Raw genomic sequence first — 23109 nt, 5'->3', positions numbered from 1 at the left:
TGACAGCCCACTGCGGCTGGTTGCTGGCAAAGAACACATGCTTTATTTACCAAGCAGCAGGGGGTCTGCCCACGACATTATAGATATATAGCAACATGTAAGAAGCTAATGTAAATGAATATAGACATTAAAGGCTGGCTGATGAAAAAAAACATACTCATATTCTTATAAAATAAAGCAGGGTCTTACCTTTGCATAGCGTATCTGCAGTGCACCAGTGTCCAGCTGTTTGACCCTGGAGTCATGTGTGGACACCAAGACGCCATCTTTCCTCCACAGTATGGTGGGAGTGGGGTTGCCCGATGCCACACAGCTGAGGACCACTGTACCATCCACCGCCACCGTTTGATTGGTTGGGCCCTGTCGGATTATCGGTGGCGGGCGGTCTGACACAACTGCAGGAGGAGGAAGGAAAATGAGCAATTATGTAGAGGAGAGGTAGATGGAGGAACAACCAGAGATGGCATTCATGTGGTGTAGCAGGGACAGGAGGTAAAGGACTCACAATCGGAGAGAGCTTGTGTTGGGAAAATAAACAAAATCCAGGAAATGGTGGGGACCTGACAAGCACAACATAGCAATGTGTGCAAGAGAAAACTGCAGGGATTTTTTGGGGAATTAAAAATAACACAACTTTAGAACTGGAAGCAATTTTCTAATCATTCAGCAGCGGGAGTCAAAACTTTGCCATGTAAAAGCAGCGTAATTAAAACAAAATGGCCTGAGATATTTCAATCCTGGCGTTGCAGCTCGGCCAGATGCTGGAACTGGTAAGTTCCCCTTCACAATGAATAGGAAACAAAGATCACGGATACCATCAAAACTCAGAAATAAAAGACGATTAGATTAGTCAACAAAGTTTTAAGTCCACCAAAAGTACAATATGTACGCTTAAACAGGTTTGGCCAATACCTTTGTCAACGCGATAACAAAACGAACTATTCGTTGAGAATATAAACAAACAAATTATTTGGGGTTTTTGAGGATATGTGATAGTTGGCCGACCTCTGCTCACGACATGCAGCTTTTCGTGAAAAGTGTATCTGCAACCAAATACATCCCTTCTAATCCTTCAGCTATCGTAATGCTAAAGCTAACGGAGCTCCGAGTTTAGTTCAGACATTTTGCCAAATCCCGCCTTTAGGGCTGTCGCGAGTGCTTGTCCAATCACAGGACGCGTGCGTGTCACATGCAGAGAAACGCCCTCTAGCTGATCGGGGTATCGGAGAATCAAGTTCTTGATTGGCTATGACGATGTCAATTCACTTACAGAAGCTCCTTAGGCGCAGATTTCACACTTCAACAAAAGCCTGCTGAAATTTGATTGGATAAAACAATACCATACAATTCAACACTGAAAGTAACGCAATCAAGAAGATATAATACGACATGAACGGAACAGACTATGGAGAATAATTTATTTACATAGTTTACGAAAAAATATAATTATTTTTTTAAGTTTAGGGCAGCAGAAAAAAAGCCCACCACTGCTGCTCACGGACAACATTCCCGTAGCCAATGAAACACAAAACAACGATAAAAGTGCTTAAAATCAAGCCAGAACAGATAATAAGGATGTTTAAGCCCCTCTCAGCTTCACAGCCTGTGAACCCGTGGATGCAAAGAGCAAACAAAGGGAACGGCTTGAGTACAGGGACCTGAGACTTCTTTACACAAACCCTATCATTTGTTTTCAATTTTTATTTTCTCTCCTTTGTGATTCATCATGTTCCTGCTATAGGTTGTCTGGCTCCCTCTGATTATTATTATTACTCATAACACCATTGATAACGGGTGCTGACATTTTCACTGATTTACTAGCAAGCTACATTCAACAAGGAGCAATCACATTAACACCCAACACAGTGTAAAGACAACACATGATGTACGTCCTGTGTGTGTGCATAGCCTTAGAACCGTGATGTGCAGTATTTGCTTTAGTGCAGTGATTGGTACAATTACTAAAACATTGTCAGCATGACCTGTAATTACCAGATCTGCCTGCGGAGAAGTTGTGGCCTCAGAGTGGCCTGCTCTCCTTAATAACTGTTATTATTATCCATGGAAGACAGCAGAATGAGACAGAGGAGAAGTGGGACATGGAGCATTTCAGTGTAGGTCTGAAATGGAGAGGGACTTTTGATAAATGAAGGGATGGAGCTAGGTGTGTAGACACAAGAAGAGCTGCACAGATCTCTGTGGGAATGGAGCAAAGGAAGCCAAGGTTGGCCCACCAGGCTGACAGGGATTGGGTAGTACAGTAATTAGAGGACCCGGTCCAGACCTCAGCTCACAGCCACAGTCTTGCATTGGTAGACAGCGGCAAGCCAGCCGTGGAATACTGAATGAGACATTAGCCAGTGTGAAGCCGGCGAAGCCACGGTCTGGGTGCACAGGCACCAGAGAGTCGCTACCCCTGACAGGAACACATTGAACAGGCCAGACCAAACCCCACAAACCTCAGTTCGGATATTAATACGCTCTAGAGTACGACCACAGGGTTTAACGTGAACAGCGTTATCCTTATGAGCAAAAGATTATCTGAAATACCAATATTTATCCGCTCAACTTTCCTGTGTTCCTCTAATTCTTGCTGAGCCTTTGCTGCGTGCAAAAGCTGTGTTTGGAAAAAGCTTGCTTACCATCAGTGACCTCCAGCAGAGCCTTGGTGATAACACTGCCAGCGATGTTGAGCGCCTGGCAGCTGTAATAGCCCATGTCTGAGCGTTCGGCATCGGTGATGGTCAGGTCCCCGGTCTGAGATACAGAAAATCGGCTGGAGGGTTGAGGAGGTTGGTAGGAGAACAGCAGGTTCTGTGAAGGGTGAAAAACAGAGCATGTACAGCCAGAATTCTATTTGGCAAGAATATATTCATTGCACCGCCATCTGTCTTGATATATTAGCTATCAAATGAATTAGGCCTTTATCGCAGTTCATTTTGTTTACCTGACTCCCTTCTCGCTGCCAGAAAATTGCTGGCTGGGGATTTCCAGTGGCCTCACACTGAAAGGTGACGGTCCTGCCCACCCCAACCACCTGGTTCCGTGGTCTCACCACAAACGCTGGAGGCACTGGAGAACAGTCATGACAATGGTTAAATACGTGTCATACGGCATTACTATAGTGATATATAATATCACAGTTACAAGTGTTCTGGGTGATTTGAAAGCCAGAGTAGCTACTGGATGTTGCTTGCATCCAAATGAAGTTTAACTCTTAGCCGTTGCTTAGAGTGTGTGCTCAGCAGACTATGTTGATTAGATTTAACACGCAGGTACACTACAGATGCATGAATCGAAAAACAAGGTCTGCTCCCTTATTTGCATGGGCAAGGGCATTGATCATTAAAATTTACATGGAAATGGTGAATACATTGAAGCCATCTGTCTGTGGTGACACCCTCCAATAGTGCAGAGCTCAACCTGTATTTACGCATCTTAATGACAAATTCCATCTCATGCTAAGTGTGGTGTCAAAGCCCAATGTCACCCATGCAGCGCTACTGTGACTCTAGGCGGAGCTGGTGTAATAGGCCATCTAGTATGTGAGGAGGCATATAGAGGTCAAGAGACAGGCCAGTTTACACCTTTAATTCAAAAAGACTAAGGTATGTCCTTAAATGTCAAAAATCTATTAACATTTTAATATTTATTACTGTGGGATGTGTGATGCATATAGAAAAGCAATCTGAAAACTGTCATTTCAAATGCAGACATAATTTGTCCATGAATAAGATGGAGTGTTTTGTACGCATAATGAGGAAAATAATAGAATGAAATGATGCAGCTTTACCTTGGAGGCCCAAGCTGAGCATATTTTTACCCATTAATGTCCTTTTGTCACTGTTGCCCATGACAACAGAAACATGAGTGCTGATTGGTGGGTGGAGAGGTGAAGGGAGGAGGATGGAGGGGGTTGTGACAGCTTCCTGTCTCTGTCAGGGCGGTGAATAGGTGACGGGTGACATTTCAACTTACCAGACACGACTAAAAAGGAAACAAAAACACAACAACAGGAACCCAAAGATGAATAAATAAATACACAAAGAGATAAAGAAAATAACAATGTGATGTCCATGAGTACATAGAAGTATGCTATTCTTATTCAGTGAATACAAGACAAGTCACATTTCACCCTTGCCACAGGCTCAAGGACAACAGGACTCACACAGACAAGAAGAATTACAATATATATAGACCTGAGCCATCAATACTTTTTATTGGTGATATGTTCAAGGACATGACAAATGTGGGACAAAGATACACTAAAAATATCATAAAACATGTAAAACAGATGTTCTCTGCAACATCACGTTTGTTTTTTTCTTCATTTTCCAGGTTTTGTTTCAAGGTGAATGCCTCAGATGCCTTAATTACATTTGAACCCCAAGGACCAGATAAATCACAGTCCCCCAAACGCAGCCTTGCCAATGTATGCCCGCTCCATAAAAACACACGGTGAATGTTAACTGTCACTCTGTGGCCATAAATCTCCCCTGGCCAATCACTCACCTTATCTAATCTGTCTGTTCCAACGGTTCCCACTGAAACATAAACGCTGTCAGTCACAAGTAATGACTCCCCTTTCCTCCTCCCCCTCCGCCTATCAGTGGCCTTTAAAATGCTGATAAGGCCTACATCAAAGACGCTCACCACTAAGAGCGCGAGAGGCTGCACTGTACAGTGGATGCACCCAAGCACAATAAAATGCACACCAACAAACGCACAAGGCCTCCACAAACACACATCCATTCATGTGTGTCTAAGCCTTTAATTAGGTAACACTATCTCTCCCATGCTGCTGTGATCGCGGCTGTGAAACCCTAGGCAGAGGTGAGCGTCCAGTCTGTGGGCTGGGTTCGAGCACAGCAGGGAGTTGGTATCAAAAAGCTGATCGGAGCAGCTGAGACAGACACGCGTGTGTATTAATGTCGGATTGAGCTTGTTGCTGCCCAACGGTACCGATGTCGACACCAGAGCGCAACTGCACGCGCAAAGATTCTGGCATGAAGAATAGTTTTTCCCATTGGGAGTCTGTGCTTTAAACGCCCCACTGGGTTGTGTATACGACTCAGCGTGGCAGTACACAATGCAACATATAAAGAAGATTGTTTTGATGGTCGAGGCAAATTTAATGCAAATATACAGAGCAAGCAGGGAATTTGGTTCTTTGTAGGGCAGATTTCACTTTTTATCATCCTGGTACAAATACTGTTGACAAGAAAGTTCCTCCGTTCACTCTCTTTTGGCACCAGCTCAAGTCTCCGTCCAGAACCTTTACATGGGTTATTAGCAACGCAGCTCTGGGGACTATAATTCCATTCAAGACTTCTCTGCACATAAATCAGTGTTAATGGCAAAACTTTAAACAGCTGAGGAAAACTAACACATAGCCTTTCTGAATCAGGCCCAATACAGTGTGAAACAATGCTTTTACTCTCCTATGGCACCGGTTTCACTTCTGCTGAAGTTTAATTACCAAAACACTGTATAAATATTATCTAGCCGCACCAGGCTCGGATCAAAGTACCTTTGTGTGACTCTCACATATCTTAAAACACATGCTCTCACATGTACACACAACCTCAGCTGACTTAGCAGCCGAACAGCCCATCTCACAACTGCATTCTCATGTGGCTTAGATTAATGGTTTTACGACGAACCTTTAAATTCGCCTGGTGACTCGCCCAATTACGTGTTGATTCCATCAATCAGCCAAAATATTTCCCTTGACACATTTATAAGTGCAAAGGAGGTGTAGTAGGCTGACGAACGTGTGTAAGACAATAATTCACTGATTAAGTTTGAGAGCAGAGCGCAGTGAAAGCAAAACTGCCCGAGGCGGCACTTCCACAATGTCGACATTGTTCACAGACAATCTAAGCACACAAGTTGTGAAAATTCGGCCCGCGCTCACACAGAGCCGGATTCTTCTCCTAAACCGTAAAGCAGGGCTTACTCAGAATGACAACACGTCTGACATTGTGTTAACATCATTTTCACATTATATAAAGCGCAGATAGCTTAACGCTCCAATGACGCCGCAGGGGTTTACTTTGTCAAAAAAAATACATGTAATTCATTTGGTTTCATCGCTTGTTCACACAACACGGCAGATTTGCCAGAATAGAGCTTGAGTTACATTAATGTTGATATTAATTCCAGTTCGGCTTTAAATTTGGGATTACCCACTCTGTGGTGTTGTTCTCGCTGCCAGAAGTGCGCTGCCACCGAGATGATTTTATTCAGCTGCTCAGTTATTCTTATGCAGCAGCTCAGGAATCCTGCCGCTCTTTGAGTCATGATGTGGGGCATCAGCACTGGCCACAGATCCCACAGACTAAACCCCTGCCCTCCACCATCACAGTTGTCTCCTCTGCTGCAGCAGCGTCTCTACCTCCACACCATCTCCGCTTCTTCGGCCAGTTTAGACCTACAATTAGCCGTCTTTTCTTTCCTATGTCCATATCTGTAATTAGCAGCATGTCATTTCCTGGCGTGGGACTGTGGCCTGCTTGTCTCTAATTAGGCTGGATTACTCCATGCCCACATCTTGCCTGGCCTCCTCGTGTCCGGCTATGGCTCAGGCATCTGACGAGCGGATGGGAGTGCTTCTAGGAACTTTAAAAGTACAGAGGTTGAGGCATCGCTCGGATTTAGCTGTGACAGTATGACAAGTATTCCTAGAATGCCTGTTTGACCACCATCCTTTTCATGTGTCGTTCCACTCGCTGAGGCATCACGCATGGCTTTTGAAGCATGGAAGCAGTTCTTTGCTGCTGAGCCGCTCTTACCTTTCTAACTTTTATACCATTAAAGGCTGAAGTGCATGAAAAGAGGGTCAGTGCCTTGCGTCTGTGTGCAAGCAACAGGGAACTGGCCTTAAAGCATTTCGTTTCCACTAAGGACATGGGGAGTTTTAGCATTTCCAATATGATTCTAAGGCAGGAGAAGGGCTTATTGAACCAGTGCATCGATGCCGCTCCCTTTAATTAGCTAAGCTTTCATCACGGAGACGGAACGTGTGAAAAAAGGCAATAAGAGGAGCAGATATATTGATGGGCGTATTGGCAGGTGTGCCTAATCTCGCTTCTCAAACCCATCTAGAGATTGCGGTCCTATGGAGAAAATCAAGAAGTAATTGCAAAGTGTAGCCATGTGGAGATTAAATACCTGTGTTTGCGGGTGGGGGCGGGCGGGGAAATAGAATTGCCTTGTCTCTTTCTATTTCTGCGGCGCTGACTGCTGGGAGTGACATTAATATGGCTGACCTCACCACAGAAACCCCTCTCCCACCGTATCCTCTTCACCACAATCACCCCCCACCCCAGCCCCAATTCCCAACCCGTTCTGCTCCGCTGGCGATCCGCCGCTAAGACTAACATACAATGTTAACTGTCCTTTCATCCAATCCCCATCTCTCATGCACTGAGCCTCCTCCTCCTCGCCTCCCGTCTACTCTCACCCGACTCCCAGCATTCCCATTAGTTTGCCCTTAAATGGTCCCTGTGTTCTTCTGACTCTCAGGAGGGTTTGGGGGTGATCCCAGCCCCCCAGGTCCCACTCAATGGGTTCTTTCTAAATAGTCACACTCTGTGACCGGCTGCTTTATATTCCAACTGTGTTAATAAGACATCCAGTTGAGAGGGCAACATGAAACTCACGTATTCCACAGATTCGCATATAGCGCTGTATATCTTAAAACATGAAGGAAGACAGGCCTCTGGAGAAATGCCACTTGTACGGGGCAAATGAAATTGATTGCTGTTGAGCTCCCGTGTGCCCGGCGCTACAGCTGTTATGGATTTTTGCATTTCGTTTTATCTGAAATCAATTGGCTAATTGAGAGACAATAGTTGAAAGTGATGACTATGTAGTAGCACAGCTGAAGGCTATTACTGGAACGTGGCTGGACTAAAGCACAGCGGGATCCAGCTGCACAACGGCCCAAAATTGTATTAGAATGCGTGTTGAAGGAAGGTCGTCTGACTCACCGTGCACGGTCAGCGTGGCCGAGGCCTCCGCCTTCCCCACCATGTTCTCGGCCACGCAGGTGTAGGAGCCGACGTCAGCGGAAGTCAGGCGGCGGATCTTCAGGGTGTGGTCCTCACGGATCTCATATCTGGAATTAACAGGAGCCACGTGTTGTCAAACGCACAAACCGGCCGGGTGCGAGGGAACACAACCAGCTGATGGCTCCTACCGTCCTTTGGGCAGGTCCCCGTCGTCCCGCCTCCAGCGCACAGTGGGAACCGGGTCGCCGCGTGCCTCACACCTGAACTCCACACTTTGGTCCACTAAGACCACCTGGCTGCCAGGGCGCCGTACGAAGCTGGGGCGCTCTGCAATGACACACGCATCAGCATCAGGAAGCCCGGCTTACTGAGGTTCTAACAGGCTAAGGTCACCGAGTCCACAATTTAATTAAAAATGGGAAAACTGAGCGCATGATGACATCTTGGAAAGAAACGTAGTGTTAATAATTTCCTATGAGGTTTGAATCTGGACGTGCTCTCTGGGACGCGGGGGTCAGAGGTCACTCATGGCGAAATAGGGTGCAGCTGGTTCAGACGGGAGGAGGCGCCGGGATCAGTGTGGGATTCAAATTTAAGTGTGAGACTGGAGGTCGCACACTCCATCTGATAAGGGTCAGTGACACCATTTAGTTCCCTGGGACATAGACAATCAAAGCTTAACACCTGGATTCTGTTCTGCACACAAACACGCCTGTGGATGTCAGGAACAGGTACAAACAGAGAAACGGGTTAATTACCGAGCACTGTGAGTTCAGCGATTTCACTTTCGCGCTCTCCAACCATGTTTGTGCCGACACACACATATTTCCCAGCATCGCTCTTCCGGGCGTTTGTGATCATCAGCTTTCCTCCACGTATCTGAGGGAATAGAAGAAGGTGAGAGGCTAAACATGAAGAGAGAAAACAGCAGTGCCAGAATCAGAGAGACACTCGGGGCCCTGACGTTGACTAAGAGAAAACAGCAAAGCTGCATTTCCTGTCTGCTCCAAGAACGCATGTTTATAATCAGCAAAAGGCTGTTACGACACCACAAAAAATGTAATAGCGCAAAAGAGCACTCTATCTAGTCAGCCAATAAAAAGTTTAAATCAGTATCTGTCAACGTGTCCCTCCTCACAGCAAGCAGAGCCAAAAAACACAATCCAGCACAAACATGGGTCCTTGAGGGACACCTGAAGCACCGCAGCACCAGGAGCACTTTTCCACTTACCTCAGAGCTCAACGCTGTTTAGTTCATTATGACTGTATGTGGGAAAAGAATAACTTTACTGATGCTGGTGAGAGTGAGTGAACGTAGACACAACAGCGAGTGACTATCCCGTCTGTTGTTTCCCAGGGCTTTGATTACAGACCAGAGGGGGTGTTTTGTTCCCAGGAAGGCCCTTCCCTCCGCTGACAGCCACGCCGCTCAGCGCAGGCACAGACAAAAGCCCGGCGCACCACTGATCCCCGTGGCCTGAGCGATCGGGCCAGGACCACCACCTGCAAGCGCATAAGCGATCCCCTCATTAGAGCAGCGCCGGCAGAGGCCCGCTCCGTCACCGTGACTCCCAGGGCCGACCTGCAGCACGCAGCGTGTGCACGTGGGCCCACTCTCAGGCTGCAGGACGTCAACGTCTCGGCAAATCTGCATCACTGCGGCTTTTATCGTTCGCACATGACGAGCGAACCTCAAGCTCTAGAAATATCCGACTTTTTCTAAAGGGACCCAGGAGAATTCTAGGATTCTTGAGGGCCAATTGTGCAACTGGACACATTCTTCTGGCGCTGGGGGCATTCTTCAGCCATTCACACTCACTTTATATTCATGGCAAAGCAGGAGGCGAAGTGACGTGAAGGGCCTGTGGAAGGCTGGCTTATTTAGGGCACCCTGTGGAGCTGGAAGGGTTTGAAGTATCATTATGTTACTGTTTGTTTGAGGAAAGGCTTAACAGCTAAAACACTGTGACACTCACAAAGGCCCAAGGTCAGGCCGGAGCGTACAACAGGGAACGAGGGGGGGGTTCTGTTGGTTCCACGGAGCTTTGACATGAGGATCCACTTAAGGCCCGTTCCCTCCATCCATACCCGCACCTCTGCGTGCATGTGGCACTTTTCCACTCTCCGCGGGTGCGTTTGTGGAGCCGGCGCAGCGGTGGCCCTGCTTTTGAGCACATGCATATCCTCTTCACACGACGCCGCGCGACGCCCGGGCTGCAGAGAGCCTCAACAATCTGACCATTATCCCTGCATTACAGGGAGATGGCTCTATCCTGTTGCCTTTTGTCTCATGTCATTTGGCCATGCTGATAATGCAAAAGCCCCCATTGAGCTCGTATTTCGCTGTTTTTCACACAGCAGTTGGTTTCCAGACTGATAATTACCCACAACTATTCCACAAAAGGAAGAGGACAATAGTTTATGATGCCGCCGACAGACTCTTGCTCCACGCAGACAATGGCCTAGCCTTAAACATGGGGATGGTTTCTGTTTATTTATCCTTTCCTCATTGTTCCTGAAAGACCTGCTTGACAAAGCTGAGAGGAATGTGGCCAGCTGCTCTTAGTGGCACAGCAGCATTACAGGATAATGGACCTATCTCACTTTTTATTGCTCAGTGGGAAACTTTTCACAACTGGCCCAGATGAAGTCATGATTAAAAGCACGTCTATGCCAATGTGCCGTTGATGTTTACACATAGCTGACTAAAATAGACCCTGTGCCGAGGCTTCTTCTCCCAGGCTCACCCCCCCCCCCCCCCCCCCCCCTTCTCAGCCAAATCCAAGTCCAGCCATCCTGGTAGAAAATCCCCACTCCAGGTGGTTTGAGACCCTCGTGTGATCACCAGAGATCACCAAGGAGACTGCACGTCTCAGCACGTTGGAATGGACTGAACCGAGCACAACAATGCGGGCCGCGTTGGGGGTGGGGGTGGGGGCCCTGACGAGCTCAGCTGTTCGTCACATTAGAAAGATTCCTCCCTCTGTTTTCTTCTCTGCAGCTTATTTTCATTCTGACCAAAATTACTGTACCATAAACAAATTGCGCACATCGCCCCATGTTTATACTATTTCTAATACAAGGCGATGTGTTATGGGTATCCAGAGGACACCAGGACTCCCATCTGTCACCACAGTTGATTACACTTACTTAGATTGTCACACACAACGTCTCGCACTACTTTTAAAGTGGTCATTTGGGAACACTCAGAGCGTGAGGTTTTGTGCTTGACAGGAAGTTTGGTGAGCGACACCAGCTGCTCTGTACAGTGCTGTTAAGTCCACCAGAGCCTGTTTTCAGGCCCAGCACTGCTGCAGGCTACAAAAACACCACTGAGTCATTCAGCCCGGCAGTGTTGACTGCATCTACTGAAAGGATTTCACCCACCAGCGCTCGCCATCACATATAAGGCCTCGCATCCACTGCAGAGGAGTGAGTAATATTAAGGAAACAAAAAGTGTTGTGACGAACTAGATTTCATGTATTTTGGTTTTCAGAAAATCCTACAAATGACCAAAATATGCACCAATGTGTAAACACAAAGACTGAGAGTCCAGTTCCATTTGAATCACAAGGGTTTAATCTGTGGGAACGAGGTTTGGTGCTTATCAGTGACTATTGACTAAACTCAAAGACAGATATGATTTGATTCCCCCTAAACTAGATAACACGCTTGTTTCTTTCAATTATTCTGCCAAGCAGCCAGACACAGACATTTAATCTTCTGACTGTGGAACTGTGAATAAACTGGGCGAGAGAAAATACTTTGTTAGAATTACGACTAGAGCAAAAAAATGTTCCCAACTGGCCCCTAGTAGGAAAACAGCCATGTGCTGAAGACGGCCTGCGCTGACAAATTACAGTTTTGAATTTAGCCAGTAATGAAAATGTAGCGTAGCCGGGCTGGACTTAAATGCAAAGCTACAGCAGCACAGTGGAGCGTCTTCATTATTACCCTGCATTTCATATCTGGAGGCTTGATTTAACTGCTCGACAGATGCATAATGCGCAGCCACAACCTTGAAGCCTCCGCAGTAAGGCTGTAAAAACGGGACCCAGATCAGACGCTAACTGCTCCCTCCTCACCTGCGAGTGCAAAGTGAAAGCTTCTACTCCACTAAAGCACACATCCAATCAGTACAATCAAACACCGCCAAGAGTCTCCCCCTGCTCATGAAAAGCATCTATGGAAACAAATTGCATTTGGTTAAAAGAGTCTGAGGTGGGATTATTCAGAACGGACCTTTCGTCAGCAGGCGGGAGGAACTAATTGACACGGCAGCACTGCTTGTGCTGCTCTTTTAATTAAACCGGAATAATTTGTGCTCTGCGCGTAAATAAAATGTAGAGAGTTGTTTGGATTCTGCAGGCGCCGCTGCTGATCACAACTCTCCCCCGTTTTCTCCCACCTGATCCATGCTGGTTCTATCAGCGCGCCGCGGCCAATCAATGCGCTGCTGCTGAATAATGGAGCGAGACTCATTCTATGCCTCAGTATTTAAAGGTTGCAGCTTTGCTTTCAGTAATTGCTGTATGTGAATAATGAGACAAACAAATCAATCTTTCGGCGCTGAAGAAGCAGTAATGGCTTGACCTGCCTCACTGGGTCATCCTATCCCATACATGTAAACATCACCCTCTTATGCAAAGCAGTCTTCAGGCTTCACTACATTTGGGACGTGTTAGCGATAAGAATATTAAAGCCCGTCCACTCACAGTGATCCTCTCGTCCTTGTCGTCGATATTTATTCCGTCTTTCTTCCATGATATTGTGGGCTCTGGATGTCCGCGGGGAGGCTGACACTCCAGAACCGCCGGCTCTCCTGCTGCCACGATCACGTCTGCCGGGTTCTGCCTGAAGTCGTCACGTAGGACTGCAAGCAAATACACAAGCGTAGAGAAAGTTAGAGCCTCGGACTTTAAACGCCTTAACCAGCGCTGACCTTCCTCTATTGACGGAACCACCTGCTCACACTCATGCGCACACGCAAACATCAGTGCATGCTAATCATTCCCTCTCCATCATCACTTCCTCATCTCTCCCAGATGCTCCGTATTTACATCCCCTGCGCTCCGAGGGCCTCGGCATCCTGACATAGATGAAACGTTACATTAGATCCAATCTACCATTGCTGCCTTGGTAAAGGACTTTGGTAGAATACGATTCTCATTTGCATTAATTCTCCCTGGTAGATGCTGTAGAACGAGTTGACAGAGTGATGGATTTGTATTATTTAGCGATAAGAGGTCCATAGCTTCTCATTCCTTGGTCTAATATGCTGCTACAAATTAAATACTGAATAGATGTGAGGTTTTTAAGAGATTAACTGAGCCGCTCTGATTTGAGCTGAATGCAAAATTACAAACGCTGTCCCACCTGTAATCATTAGTCTCAGCCTGTCTGTTTTACCAGCGTATCACATCCGAGTCATTACCACGTGTTACTGAGCAGATCGATGCACAGTTGTTCACTGAGGGACGTCACGCCGCTAGACGGTCTGGGGGTTTATTGAGAGGGTGAGAAAGTAATGAAAAAGCAACAAGTTGCCTCTGTGTGTGCCAGCAATCATTTTCCCAACTCCACTGCACATACATATAAAACGCATGGAAAGAACGCTAGTAAATCTCAGGCCACACACAAAGTATGGAAGGTCAGAGCCGTGCGTGCGTGTGTATTGTCCTGTAATCCTTCTGTTTGCCTGGAAACTAATGGGAATGCATGCTAGTGAGCTGTTCCGTCTGTGTTTTGGGGGATACGGCTAAGCTCCTCTCGTCTATTATCTCACGCTCCTCTGCTTGCTCCAAAGTCACCTCAGTCACAGATCAAAGTCGGGCTCACCCCAGGACCCCTCACCTACTGACTGCCAACAAATTCCTAACTAAACCCCTTAAGCACTTAATTGGTCAGTGTCGAGTCCAGATCCTGCCTCGTGTAACGTGGAGTGAGAATCTACCGGTAGGAACTTGGTGGTAACAGCTTCCTCAGTTATTTACTGCATAATCACAGCCATGCACCCCCACATGCAGCCTGGTTACAAGGATTTAAAAATATCCTGTGCATCAGAATATAGACACATTACAAACAGGGAATGTGTGAGAAAACTTGTGTTTTCTCTGCATGTGCACAGAAACTTCACCTCATCAGTTCTCAGTGGGTCTCCACCTCCCCTGCTGTTCTTGCTCTTCTCACTGTAACTTTTAACATGTTTTGAAATGGAAACAGGGGAAAACTGACTGGTTGGCAGCCCAAGGCAGAGCGTGCATTATCTAGTGTTTACACCAACAGCACAATGACCTCCGACCCTCCCCGCTCCCCCACCTTTCTGCCCTCTCGCCTCCTCCAAACCAACACCTCTTTGTTATAAACACAGCTGAGTGCAGCGCAGCAGACAGCCCCAAACATCTGCACAGTGGAAAACAAAATCCCCTGGGATGGATGAAGAGTGAGCTCAAGGGAGGCAGATGCAGCCAGACAGTCTATCAGACAGACAGACAGACAGACAGGCAGGCAGGCAGGCAGGCAGGCAGGCAGGCAGGCAGGCAGACAGACAGGCAGGCAGGCAGGCAGGCAGGCAGACAGACAGGCAGGCAGTCTATCAGACAGGCAGACAGACAGGCAGACAGACAGACAGTCTATCAGACAGACAGGCAGGCAGGCAGACAGGCAGACAGACAGACAGACAGACAGACAGACAGACAGACAGACAGACAGACAGACAGACAGGCAGGCAGGCAGGCAGGCAGGCAGACAGGCAGACAGTCTATCAGACAGACAGACAGACAGGCAGGCAGGCAGGCAGACAGGCAGGCAGACAGACAGACAGGCAGGCAGGCAGACAGGCAGACAGACACTGGAGCTGGATGGGCTACAAAGCCTCAACTCTGCTCTGTGAGATCCGGAGCTGCCTCCAGCCTCCCTGTTTTAAATAAGACATCCAGCATCCCTTCTTCCTGTTTCCACACTGCAGAAGTCCCGGCCCGCTTGCCCGTCGTAGTGTTCCTGTTCTGGGACCCGGAATTGGGTGAATAAATGGGCTATGGAGACTCCCACGCTGTGCCGTGCGTCTGTGTGGTGTGGTCTGTGTCTGTGTTTGGGATAATGAGCCCACTCTACCATTCTGTGTCTCCTGTGAGCCTGCAGCTGTCCCCCAGCAGATAATATTTCCTGCACTATTAAGAGGGAGGCAGAGCCCAGCGTGAGTGTGCGCACGTTTGTGTGCCTACGCCGCGATTTGCAGTTTGCGGCCTAATTCTGCGTGCGTGGAACCGGGCCAACGTCACAGGTCCCAGCATGAAGACGCCTCTTTGTCCGTGCTGGATTTGCTGATGACGCGATGACAAAGAGTGAATGCCCAGACTAGGACAGACATCAATGGGCTTTGTCAAGGTAAGGAGATTTAGTTTGCACCGCATTTCCTCTTTTATGCTAAAAATAAAACATCCTGCCTCATCTGGCTGACATGCCTCGCTGCAAGACAAACAGCTGACTGGGCATAAAACAAGCATATCTATCAAAGCAGAGCTTTAGTTTGTGGGAGCAGACATCTCTAGAGTCCTGCCAAGCCAAGTCCAACCACACTGCAGCGTGCTGCGTGATAAACGGCAGCCTAGGTCTACGTGAGCGAGCTGAGGCGGTGCTGAGGCCAACGTGATTAGCTGTCATCATCTCATACATCCAAGCCCTGCTGTAAAGGTCAGCTGACACGCCTGCGCTGGGCTCGGAGGCGTCCCGGGTTCATCACCCCCGCAGATGACCCGCCCCCCATCCACCCAACCCCCACACACACACACACACACACACACACACACACACACACACACACACACACACACACACACACACACACACACACACACACACACACACACACACACACACACACACAGGCTCACATGCACGCGTTTCCTCAGGAAATTGAAAACAGATGTTTAAATGTCAAATTAAAATGAGATTCCCGAGCTGGCCCTCCACAACATTAATGAAAATGAAGACTTAATGCCACACACAAGTCTGGGTGGGAAGATCAGATGAGCTTTGTTCTGAGGAAATTAAACCAAGTACAACAAGCTTCCCTGCAAATCTTTGGAAGGATGAAAAAAAAAAAGAAACAGCCCGACAAGGGAATTAAAGATTTATCAGAAGCACCCAGAGTCAATCCTGCAGACACACAGAGCACAGCGTGGGTCTTGCCTTTGGCTTTGGGTTTTTCCTTGAGACAGAATGGACATGGCACGGCCCAGAAGGGAAGCAGAGTGAATGATAACAGCAGGGACAAACAGAGGGAGCAGCAGAAGCAATGCAACACGAGACTCTGACTTTAATGGAGGATAATCCTCCTCCCGTCCTCTGCGTCTCGTCCCCTTCTGTTTCTTTTAAACCAAACAAGTTTGCCAACGCTGCCACATTTGCAGGCTATCCATGGTCAAATATCATTAAATATTAACTTAGGACATAAGTAAAGGGAAGAATACGCAGTCCACCGCGCACGGAGACAATCCAGCGGCTAAGCAGCTCCAGATGTTCATGGTTCTCCGTGCTTAGAGCCTCAGTGGTCACAGCTCCTTCATCCATTGTATTTTGCTGTGCAGATGAGACAGCGTCGTTCTCACCGCAGAATGCAAATGCACTGAAGGTGTTAAAGCCTCATTCTAATTCTCACGTAAAGAGAAGAGCAGCAGCAGAAGCTTGTTAAAATCTGCCCTTTCCTAAATGACAGATTAAAGTGTATTAAAATAGGGTTTACATTGGATGAGCTGCCCCCAGATCTGTTTCTACTTACTCCACAATGTAATTCCTCTTCCCCTTCATGGGGGTTGTTTATGCCATGAGCGAAATCCTGCCTCTTCCAGCGTGCGGCTCTGCAGTGTGCTAAGCCCTTCCATATTGATGCTCTTCACCTTCCCTGCAGCTCCGTCCTGTGGGACAGCGCTCATTCCCTCCACCTCTAGCTGCACATTTCTCCTCCCGCTCACGGCATTTGACCCCCTTATCTTAACCCCACTGTCAGCTCACACACAACCTGAGCAGCTTACATCAAAGGCAGGCTGGTAGCTGGTAGGGAGCGCGTGCTAATCCACGCCACTCCAGTGTATAGGAGCTTACAGGTGTAGATCTGCCTCCTCCTCCTCCTTTACCCAACGACACCGGGAGATGAGATGGAGCTCCCAGATGTCCCCCCGGCATCATCAGTGAGGCTCTGGTTCCCTGTGCCCACCCTGCAGATGCTTCCCCCATCCCATCCTGCAGCACATAAGCTGTACTGAGCCTGCCCACACCACAGACTGAGCTGGTGACTGTAAATAAATCTGACAGAATACAGGTCTTGTGAATTTTCCACTCCTGAATGATTTGTTCCTCCAGAATTAAAGTTGTATATTTCAAATTTTTGTACAACTGTGACACTGAGTATGAGGTCACGTCTGCATTGGTTGAAAATGCATCACGGTCCAGGAGCCTAGTTGACCGCTAGGCTCCTTGAGGACACCCGTAAATATGTCAGCGAAAGCAGACGGAGCGTTTCCCATCTGACCCGTGGGCTCTGCACCTGCACGCCATCGACGCCATGAGGTATGAACACTCGGCCCGAACAATCAGCTGTGTGAGACCGTCGGTAAACAAAGAGCGCAGGTCTATATGTGCCTGTCAACATGTCGCAACTCGTCTCAGCTGCGGTGCAGATAATGGAAATAGGCAGTTTGAAAATCCCCGTTTGAAGGCGTCTCCACTAGCAGCTCGAGCGACGATCGGATCCGATCCGATCCGATCCGTGTGTGAGGCAGCGGTGGCTGAGACGCAGGCTCCCAGAGGCTTCACCGTTTATGTTACACACGTGAACAAACACGCGTACAGCGTATTGGCATTAACATCCAACAGCTACTCGTACATAGCGCAACGCAACGCATCGCATCGCACACACGAACCTCACCCCTGCCCCACTGCTGCACAGACAGAGAGGCCTTTGAGGCCCGTGTTTGGTTTAAATGGCCATAAGTCTTCTTGTCAGGGCTTGTGGAGAGAGACGGCGAAGGCGGCTGAAGGCGCAGAGGGCAGCGGGGGTGGTGGGGGGTGGGGGGGATGTTACGTTTATGTGAGCGACTGAGTGAGTGAGTGACTTGGCACCTCGTAGTTCAATAAACAGTGCCTGTTTGATTGGAGGACTGGGCGAACAGGACTTGGACTACAATAACAGAGCTTCAAGTGGTGGAGCTGCGCAGACAGGAATGTCGGAGGGGGAAAAATGGCTGGAGAAGCATTAATTCAATAAAACCCTGATAGGAACACCCACCAGCACAGTGCAACCGTGTATGAAACATCTGTATGGAATTATCACATTTATATGTAATGACTAAAAGCAACAAGGAGTCATTTGTGCGTTTGTCAGTGTCAGACAGATAATAAAAGCCAGTTCAGGGCTGTCGGGATCCTTTTACCTGTTTGTGGAAACACAGCAATGAGTGTCGTGGTTACAAAAAGCACTCAGATGCAGAAGGAGTTGTCTCATTAGGGGCTGAATATTCCGTTTGCACGGCGCAAGGCTAATGCCCATGGAATTCATGTTTCCATTCCCAAACTGTGTTTCGGGAGTTTCACAACGCTGTGAAATAACGCGGGAGAGGAGAAGCGAGTGAGGAACGCCGTGACCTCTGCCGCTCCGACGTTTCAGCATGATGTAAGATGTAAACTATATGGGCAAAACCTGTCAGTGCTGTAACTCTCGTCTGTGGCTGGAAATCGACCTGCTCCCTCGGGACAAGGAGGAACCGAGAGGCCCGGGACGCGAGCTGGCTGCGTCGCCCGCGGCTCCGAGCTCTCTGTGCGACGACACAATGGAGCAGATGTAACACTATCAGAAACACAAAGCGCAAACACGGACACCTGTACAGAGCGCCGCCTCATTCTCTGCCTCTTTGCCCCTCTCACACACACAACACAGATGGAGGGAAGGACGCCGTGTTCACATGCTTCTGGCCCTTTGTTCACCGCACCCAGGGAATTCGCAGCTACACGCACACGCTCACATGGAGAATGCACCGAAAATCCAGCAGGTCCCGCGAAGGTGAGGATTCAACCAAAGTAATGCGCGGTTCCTCCGCTGGGTTGTTTGACTTCAATAATATGAGAACTATCTCCTGGCACGCGGCCTGTGTTGTTATGAACCTGTGATTGACAGACATCTGAGGATGTGTTTTCTCTTTAAGGACCTCGGAGCAAATGTTTCTACTAGAAGCAGGTCTGGAAACAGCTGACGGGGCGTTTTAGGGATTATCCGGAGTAATGTCAGGACACGGAGCCTGCAGAGGAGCGCTGCATTTAGGCCACAAACACTTCTTTGTGTTTTGTGTGCGTGTGGAGGTCGACGTCTCTCATTATTATCATTGTGTTGTCATTGGTGTCCTTTTATTTCCTCTTTCCTCACTTCTACACTCCTCACTCCGTGCTGTTTAGGCTTCTCTGCCAGTGTTCAGCATTACCCGATTCTTCACAGCGTAATGGGATTTTCCCGACGCACGGCCGCGAGGACGCGCAGACTGCACATTCGTCATCGCAGAGCGCTCACTGCTGTAAATCCCTTTACCTCCAGAAAAGCAGGTGTAAACATGCCAAGAGCTGTGGAATATCGTTATCCACTTGTGCCTGAGCCCCGCTGCGCCGTTCGCACAGCTCTGCTCCGCGTCGTGTCAGTTGTGTTTGCTGACAGCGTGTCGCGTCTGTGTGGCCCCGTCGGCGAGGCCTCTCCCAGCATCTGCAGCGATGAGGGCCTTATTAAAACAATCTTGCCAATTAACATTCCTGGCCCCTAAAGCCCCCCCCGCCCCCCTGGACCCGTTCCACTGCTCCTCCAGATCTGACCCCATCGCCGCCATAACATGACAAAGACTCTGTGTAGGACCCGGCCGAGCCACGGGACCCTTGAATGGAGCCAGACTTAAATGGGGGGGGGGGGTTGTTTTTTTTCCTGAGAAAACATAATCTGCGTGGGTTCTGTTTTTTAAATGAGTTTGTCTGCATGTCGATCTGTGAGCGTGCAAAGGGAGAAAGACCACAGGAAGGAGATAGAAGATACAGAACTATGACAAACTGCAGCACCAGTCGCACAGTCATCACAACTGCTCTTAATTTGATGTGAGGCTGAGTGATGTCGACGGACTGATGGCTCATTTGTGCAGGGACCGATCAGTAGAGTAAGAGGAGCCTGTCGGCCATCAGACGCGACGGCCATAGACACACGCGCATTCCAGCCCAGCGCTATCTGACCTGCTGTTCATCCGCTTCTTAAGGGTTCGAAGCTGAATTTACTGCAGATCCTTTTCACTTATTAGTGTGAGATTTCAAAGCCAGTTAACGGATACTCCCCAATCTAATCTGTTGCACATCTTCCTAAAACAAAGATATACGATCCACCGACAAAAGCCAGTGTTGTTGTGAAGCGGGGCTGTGCAAATAGGGACCGGGCAGGAAGAATGACGACACTGACTCGCGGTTTGGCCTCGCTTCATGTCATCAGACACACTCTACGCAGCTCCCGCGCATCTCAGCGTTTTACTGGAGGACATGTTTAGGCAGGTGTGTTTGCTTGCGTTCCAGTCCTTCGTACTGACCCTCCTGTTTGGGTTACACCTTATTAATGCGTGCTTAATAAGATCCAGTGTGTGGATTTGTCAAACAAACTAATTCAAAGCAGACAAGCTTAAGGTCTCTTCAACTGATGTTACAGAATCTTGGGGTAAAACTTAAACCACTTTGCATTGTGCGACCGTTGCAGAGAACAGTGTGTGTTGGTCTGGGCAGGACCATAAACTAGGATTACATCTGCGGCTGTTGCGGAGGTGACTGGGGAAGCGTAACATGATAGCGGCTGTATGAGGAGGAAACAGGCACGGGAAAAAAACGGGGAAGGGAAAAAAACACAAGGGGGATCCAGTGTAATGTAACAGTAGATCCCTCAGCCTTTCGTCATGGCCACTTTCATTTCCACCATGCTGATCCCACTCCAATCTCTTTACCAGGCGCAGGGGAGCGAGGGAAGGAGGACGACTGACAAAAAGAGGACAAGGTTGGAGAGGTTCAGTAAAAGCGCGGAGGCGGGCGGTCCTGCAGAGGCAGAGGGCACGGGAACGTTAAAGAGGGTGAAAGCAAGCAAATACGGCGACTGGGACGCATGTGCTGCAGCTCCAGAGGGGCACATCTTTGTCTGATCAGTTGCCGTCCCCGTTTCAATGGTTTCCACATGGAGCCTAAACTCTCCCAGATGGACCCAGGAAGATGAAAAGATGTCCGCATCCCTATCTGCGAGGGGATCTGTTACAGTGGGAATAGATATCGAGAGGGAGGAACGGGGAAACGCGGTCCGAGCCGCCGTGCCAGAAGGAAACAGAGAGTTGAAATTTCATCGTCGACACTCGTCGTTGCCAAACACTTGGGTGCTATAGCTTTTCGCTGTACTTGTCAGGTTGTCCAACATGCAATATTGAGCGGAGCCGATGCCAAGGAGAACGATTTGTACGTGTGCCAGCAATTACCCTGAGCCCTGTGAAATTGACACTGTGTAAAGTTTCAAAACTCATGTTAAGCTCCGGATTTTCCATCCCTACGTTTTGATTAGATGGAGCACAGAGAAGGGAAAGTTCGCTCATAGTTTCCCCCTTTGTTTTATAGGATACTTTGCTACTGGTAACATGGCTGAAACATCCTGGTGGGGGTGATTTATGATCCTTGTCCCCGGGGTCCAAAGCCAAGCCCAACAGCAGCAGGGGAAATTTAAGGCTGCTTCACCGGCTCTTCTCGCAGAGGACTCTAAAATACCTGCTAGATTTATTGAAGTGAGAGAAACATCTTTTCTTTCACCGAGCTTTGCCTCTTGTGCAGACGGCCTGAACGAGACCAGGCTGATGCACAGAGAGCAGTGTCCATTCTGTCTGAGCCATGAGGACGACATTCATGGAGGCTCTCTGACAACAAGATTTAAAAACAAACAAAAAAAAAAAATCACAGAGATGACAGACGTGCTGGAATTATAGGCTGACGTAAAAGAGAATATTAAACAGCCGTCCCACATCTTTTCATCCCGTCCCCAGCAGGCTGCTTTTAAAATACAGCTGGTGATGGGTATGCGGAACATCAAATCTGAAAAATTAATATGAACACCTCATCACACTGAAGCTCACTCTGGCATTTAATCCTCTGGGAGGAAGAGGCGCTCTGGTAAGAATGGTATAAAACCTAATCAAAGGTACAATATAATTAACTTAATAAAGATCACCCTTTGCTGTGTTTCAATTTTCCTTTATTACTGGGAGATTTTCCTCCTTTCTCCTCCTCACCTTCCCTTCTGCTGAGCAGGTGTCTGTCTAGAAAAAAACCAAAAGCAGGATTCTCCAGTCTACTTCAACTCAACACAAATACCTTCCTCAACACCCTACGGCACGCGGTCCACTGTGCATCATGGACGGATTAGTGTGGAAAGAAAGGGAGAGGGGGAAAGAAATTCAAGAAATGTAGGAGAAAGAACTGGCAACTGGAGGATTTGGAGCAAGGGAAATAATGGGGGTGCTTCCAGGACCACATGACAGATCTGGACCAATAGAGCACCAACAAATCAGAACAAGAAAGCAGCAAGACAAGCTAAGTCACTTCAAGCCTTGGCACCTAAAAAACTATTCAACAGCTTCAATATGGCGCACGCAGCATTGGGGACCTGAGCTGCTGTTTGCTGTGTGTGATGCAGTGGGAGGTTCACCATGCAGCCAGGTGTACGCAGGCGGCAGTGGTTCATCTCATCAGCTCCTGCAGAGACAACCGCTTCACTGCACTCGTGGAGCAGCAGAGCCGGAGCGTGAAGGAAAGACATAAGCAAGCGTAAAGGCAGAGATGAAACCCCAGCAAACAAACTCGCCCCCGGCGGTGAGAGAGCGGGAGAACGAGTATGATGTCAGCCAGCCAGGAAAAGCCCCCCCCCCCACGGCCGTCGTGAAGGGACGCGCTGACCAGATACACTGTGTTTGTTCAGATGAACACGCCTGACGTCGCTGTGACGGGGGCAGGTCGCCACAAACGCCAGCTACCTGCTGAGCTCATCACGTGGACCCGTGTTTA

The 23109-nt window shown here is 48.4% G+C and overlaps 1 protein-coding gene across 12 annotated transcripts in view; it reads right to left on the bottom strand.

The window, feature by feature from the left end:
- The window catches only part of robo1 (roundabout, axon guidance receptor, homolog 1 (Drosophila)), a 172667-nt gene that overhangs the window by 23351 nt on the left and 126207 nt on the right, over positions 1–23109 (bottom strand). For 11 of the 12 annotated variants that reach the window (XM_055513884.1, XM_055513882.1, XM_055513883.1 and 8 more), the window contains 7 exons: positions 12732–12889; positions 8774–8894; positions 8204–8342; positions 7995–8122; positions 2948–3072; positions 2643–2814; positions 190–395 (listed from right to left, as the gene is read on the bottom strand). In XM_055513884.1, the coding sequence (XP_055369859.1) occupies positions 190–395; positions 2643–2814; positions 2948–3072; positions 7995–8122; positions 8204–8342; positions 8774–8894; positions 12732–12889 (1049 nt within the window). Of the gene's footprint in view, positions 1–189; positions 396–2642; positions 2815–2947; positions 3073–7994; positions 8123–8203; positions 8343–8773; positions 8895–12731; positions 12890–14152; positions 14169–23109 lie in introns of those variants that run through there. The other variant, XM_055513891.1, reaches the window with a different exon arrangement.

Source organism: Betta splendens, chromosome 13 (assembly GCF_900634795.4).
Source record: "Betta splendens chromosome 13, fBetSpl5.4, whole genome shotgun sequence".
NCBI classification, from domain to species: domain Eukaryota; kingdom Metazoa; phylum Chordata; class Actinopteri; order Anabantiformes; family Osphronemidae; genus Betta; species Betta splendens.
This window is presented reverse-complemented; position numbering and strand designations above follow the sequence as displayed.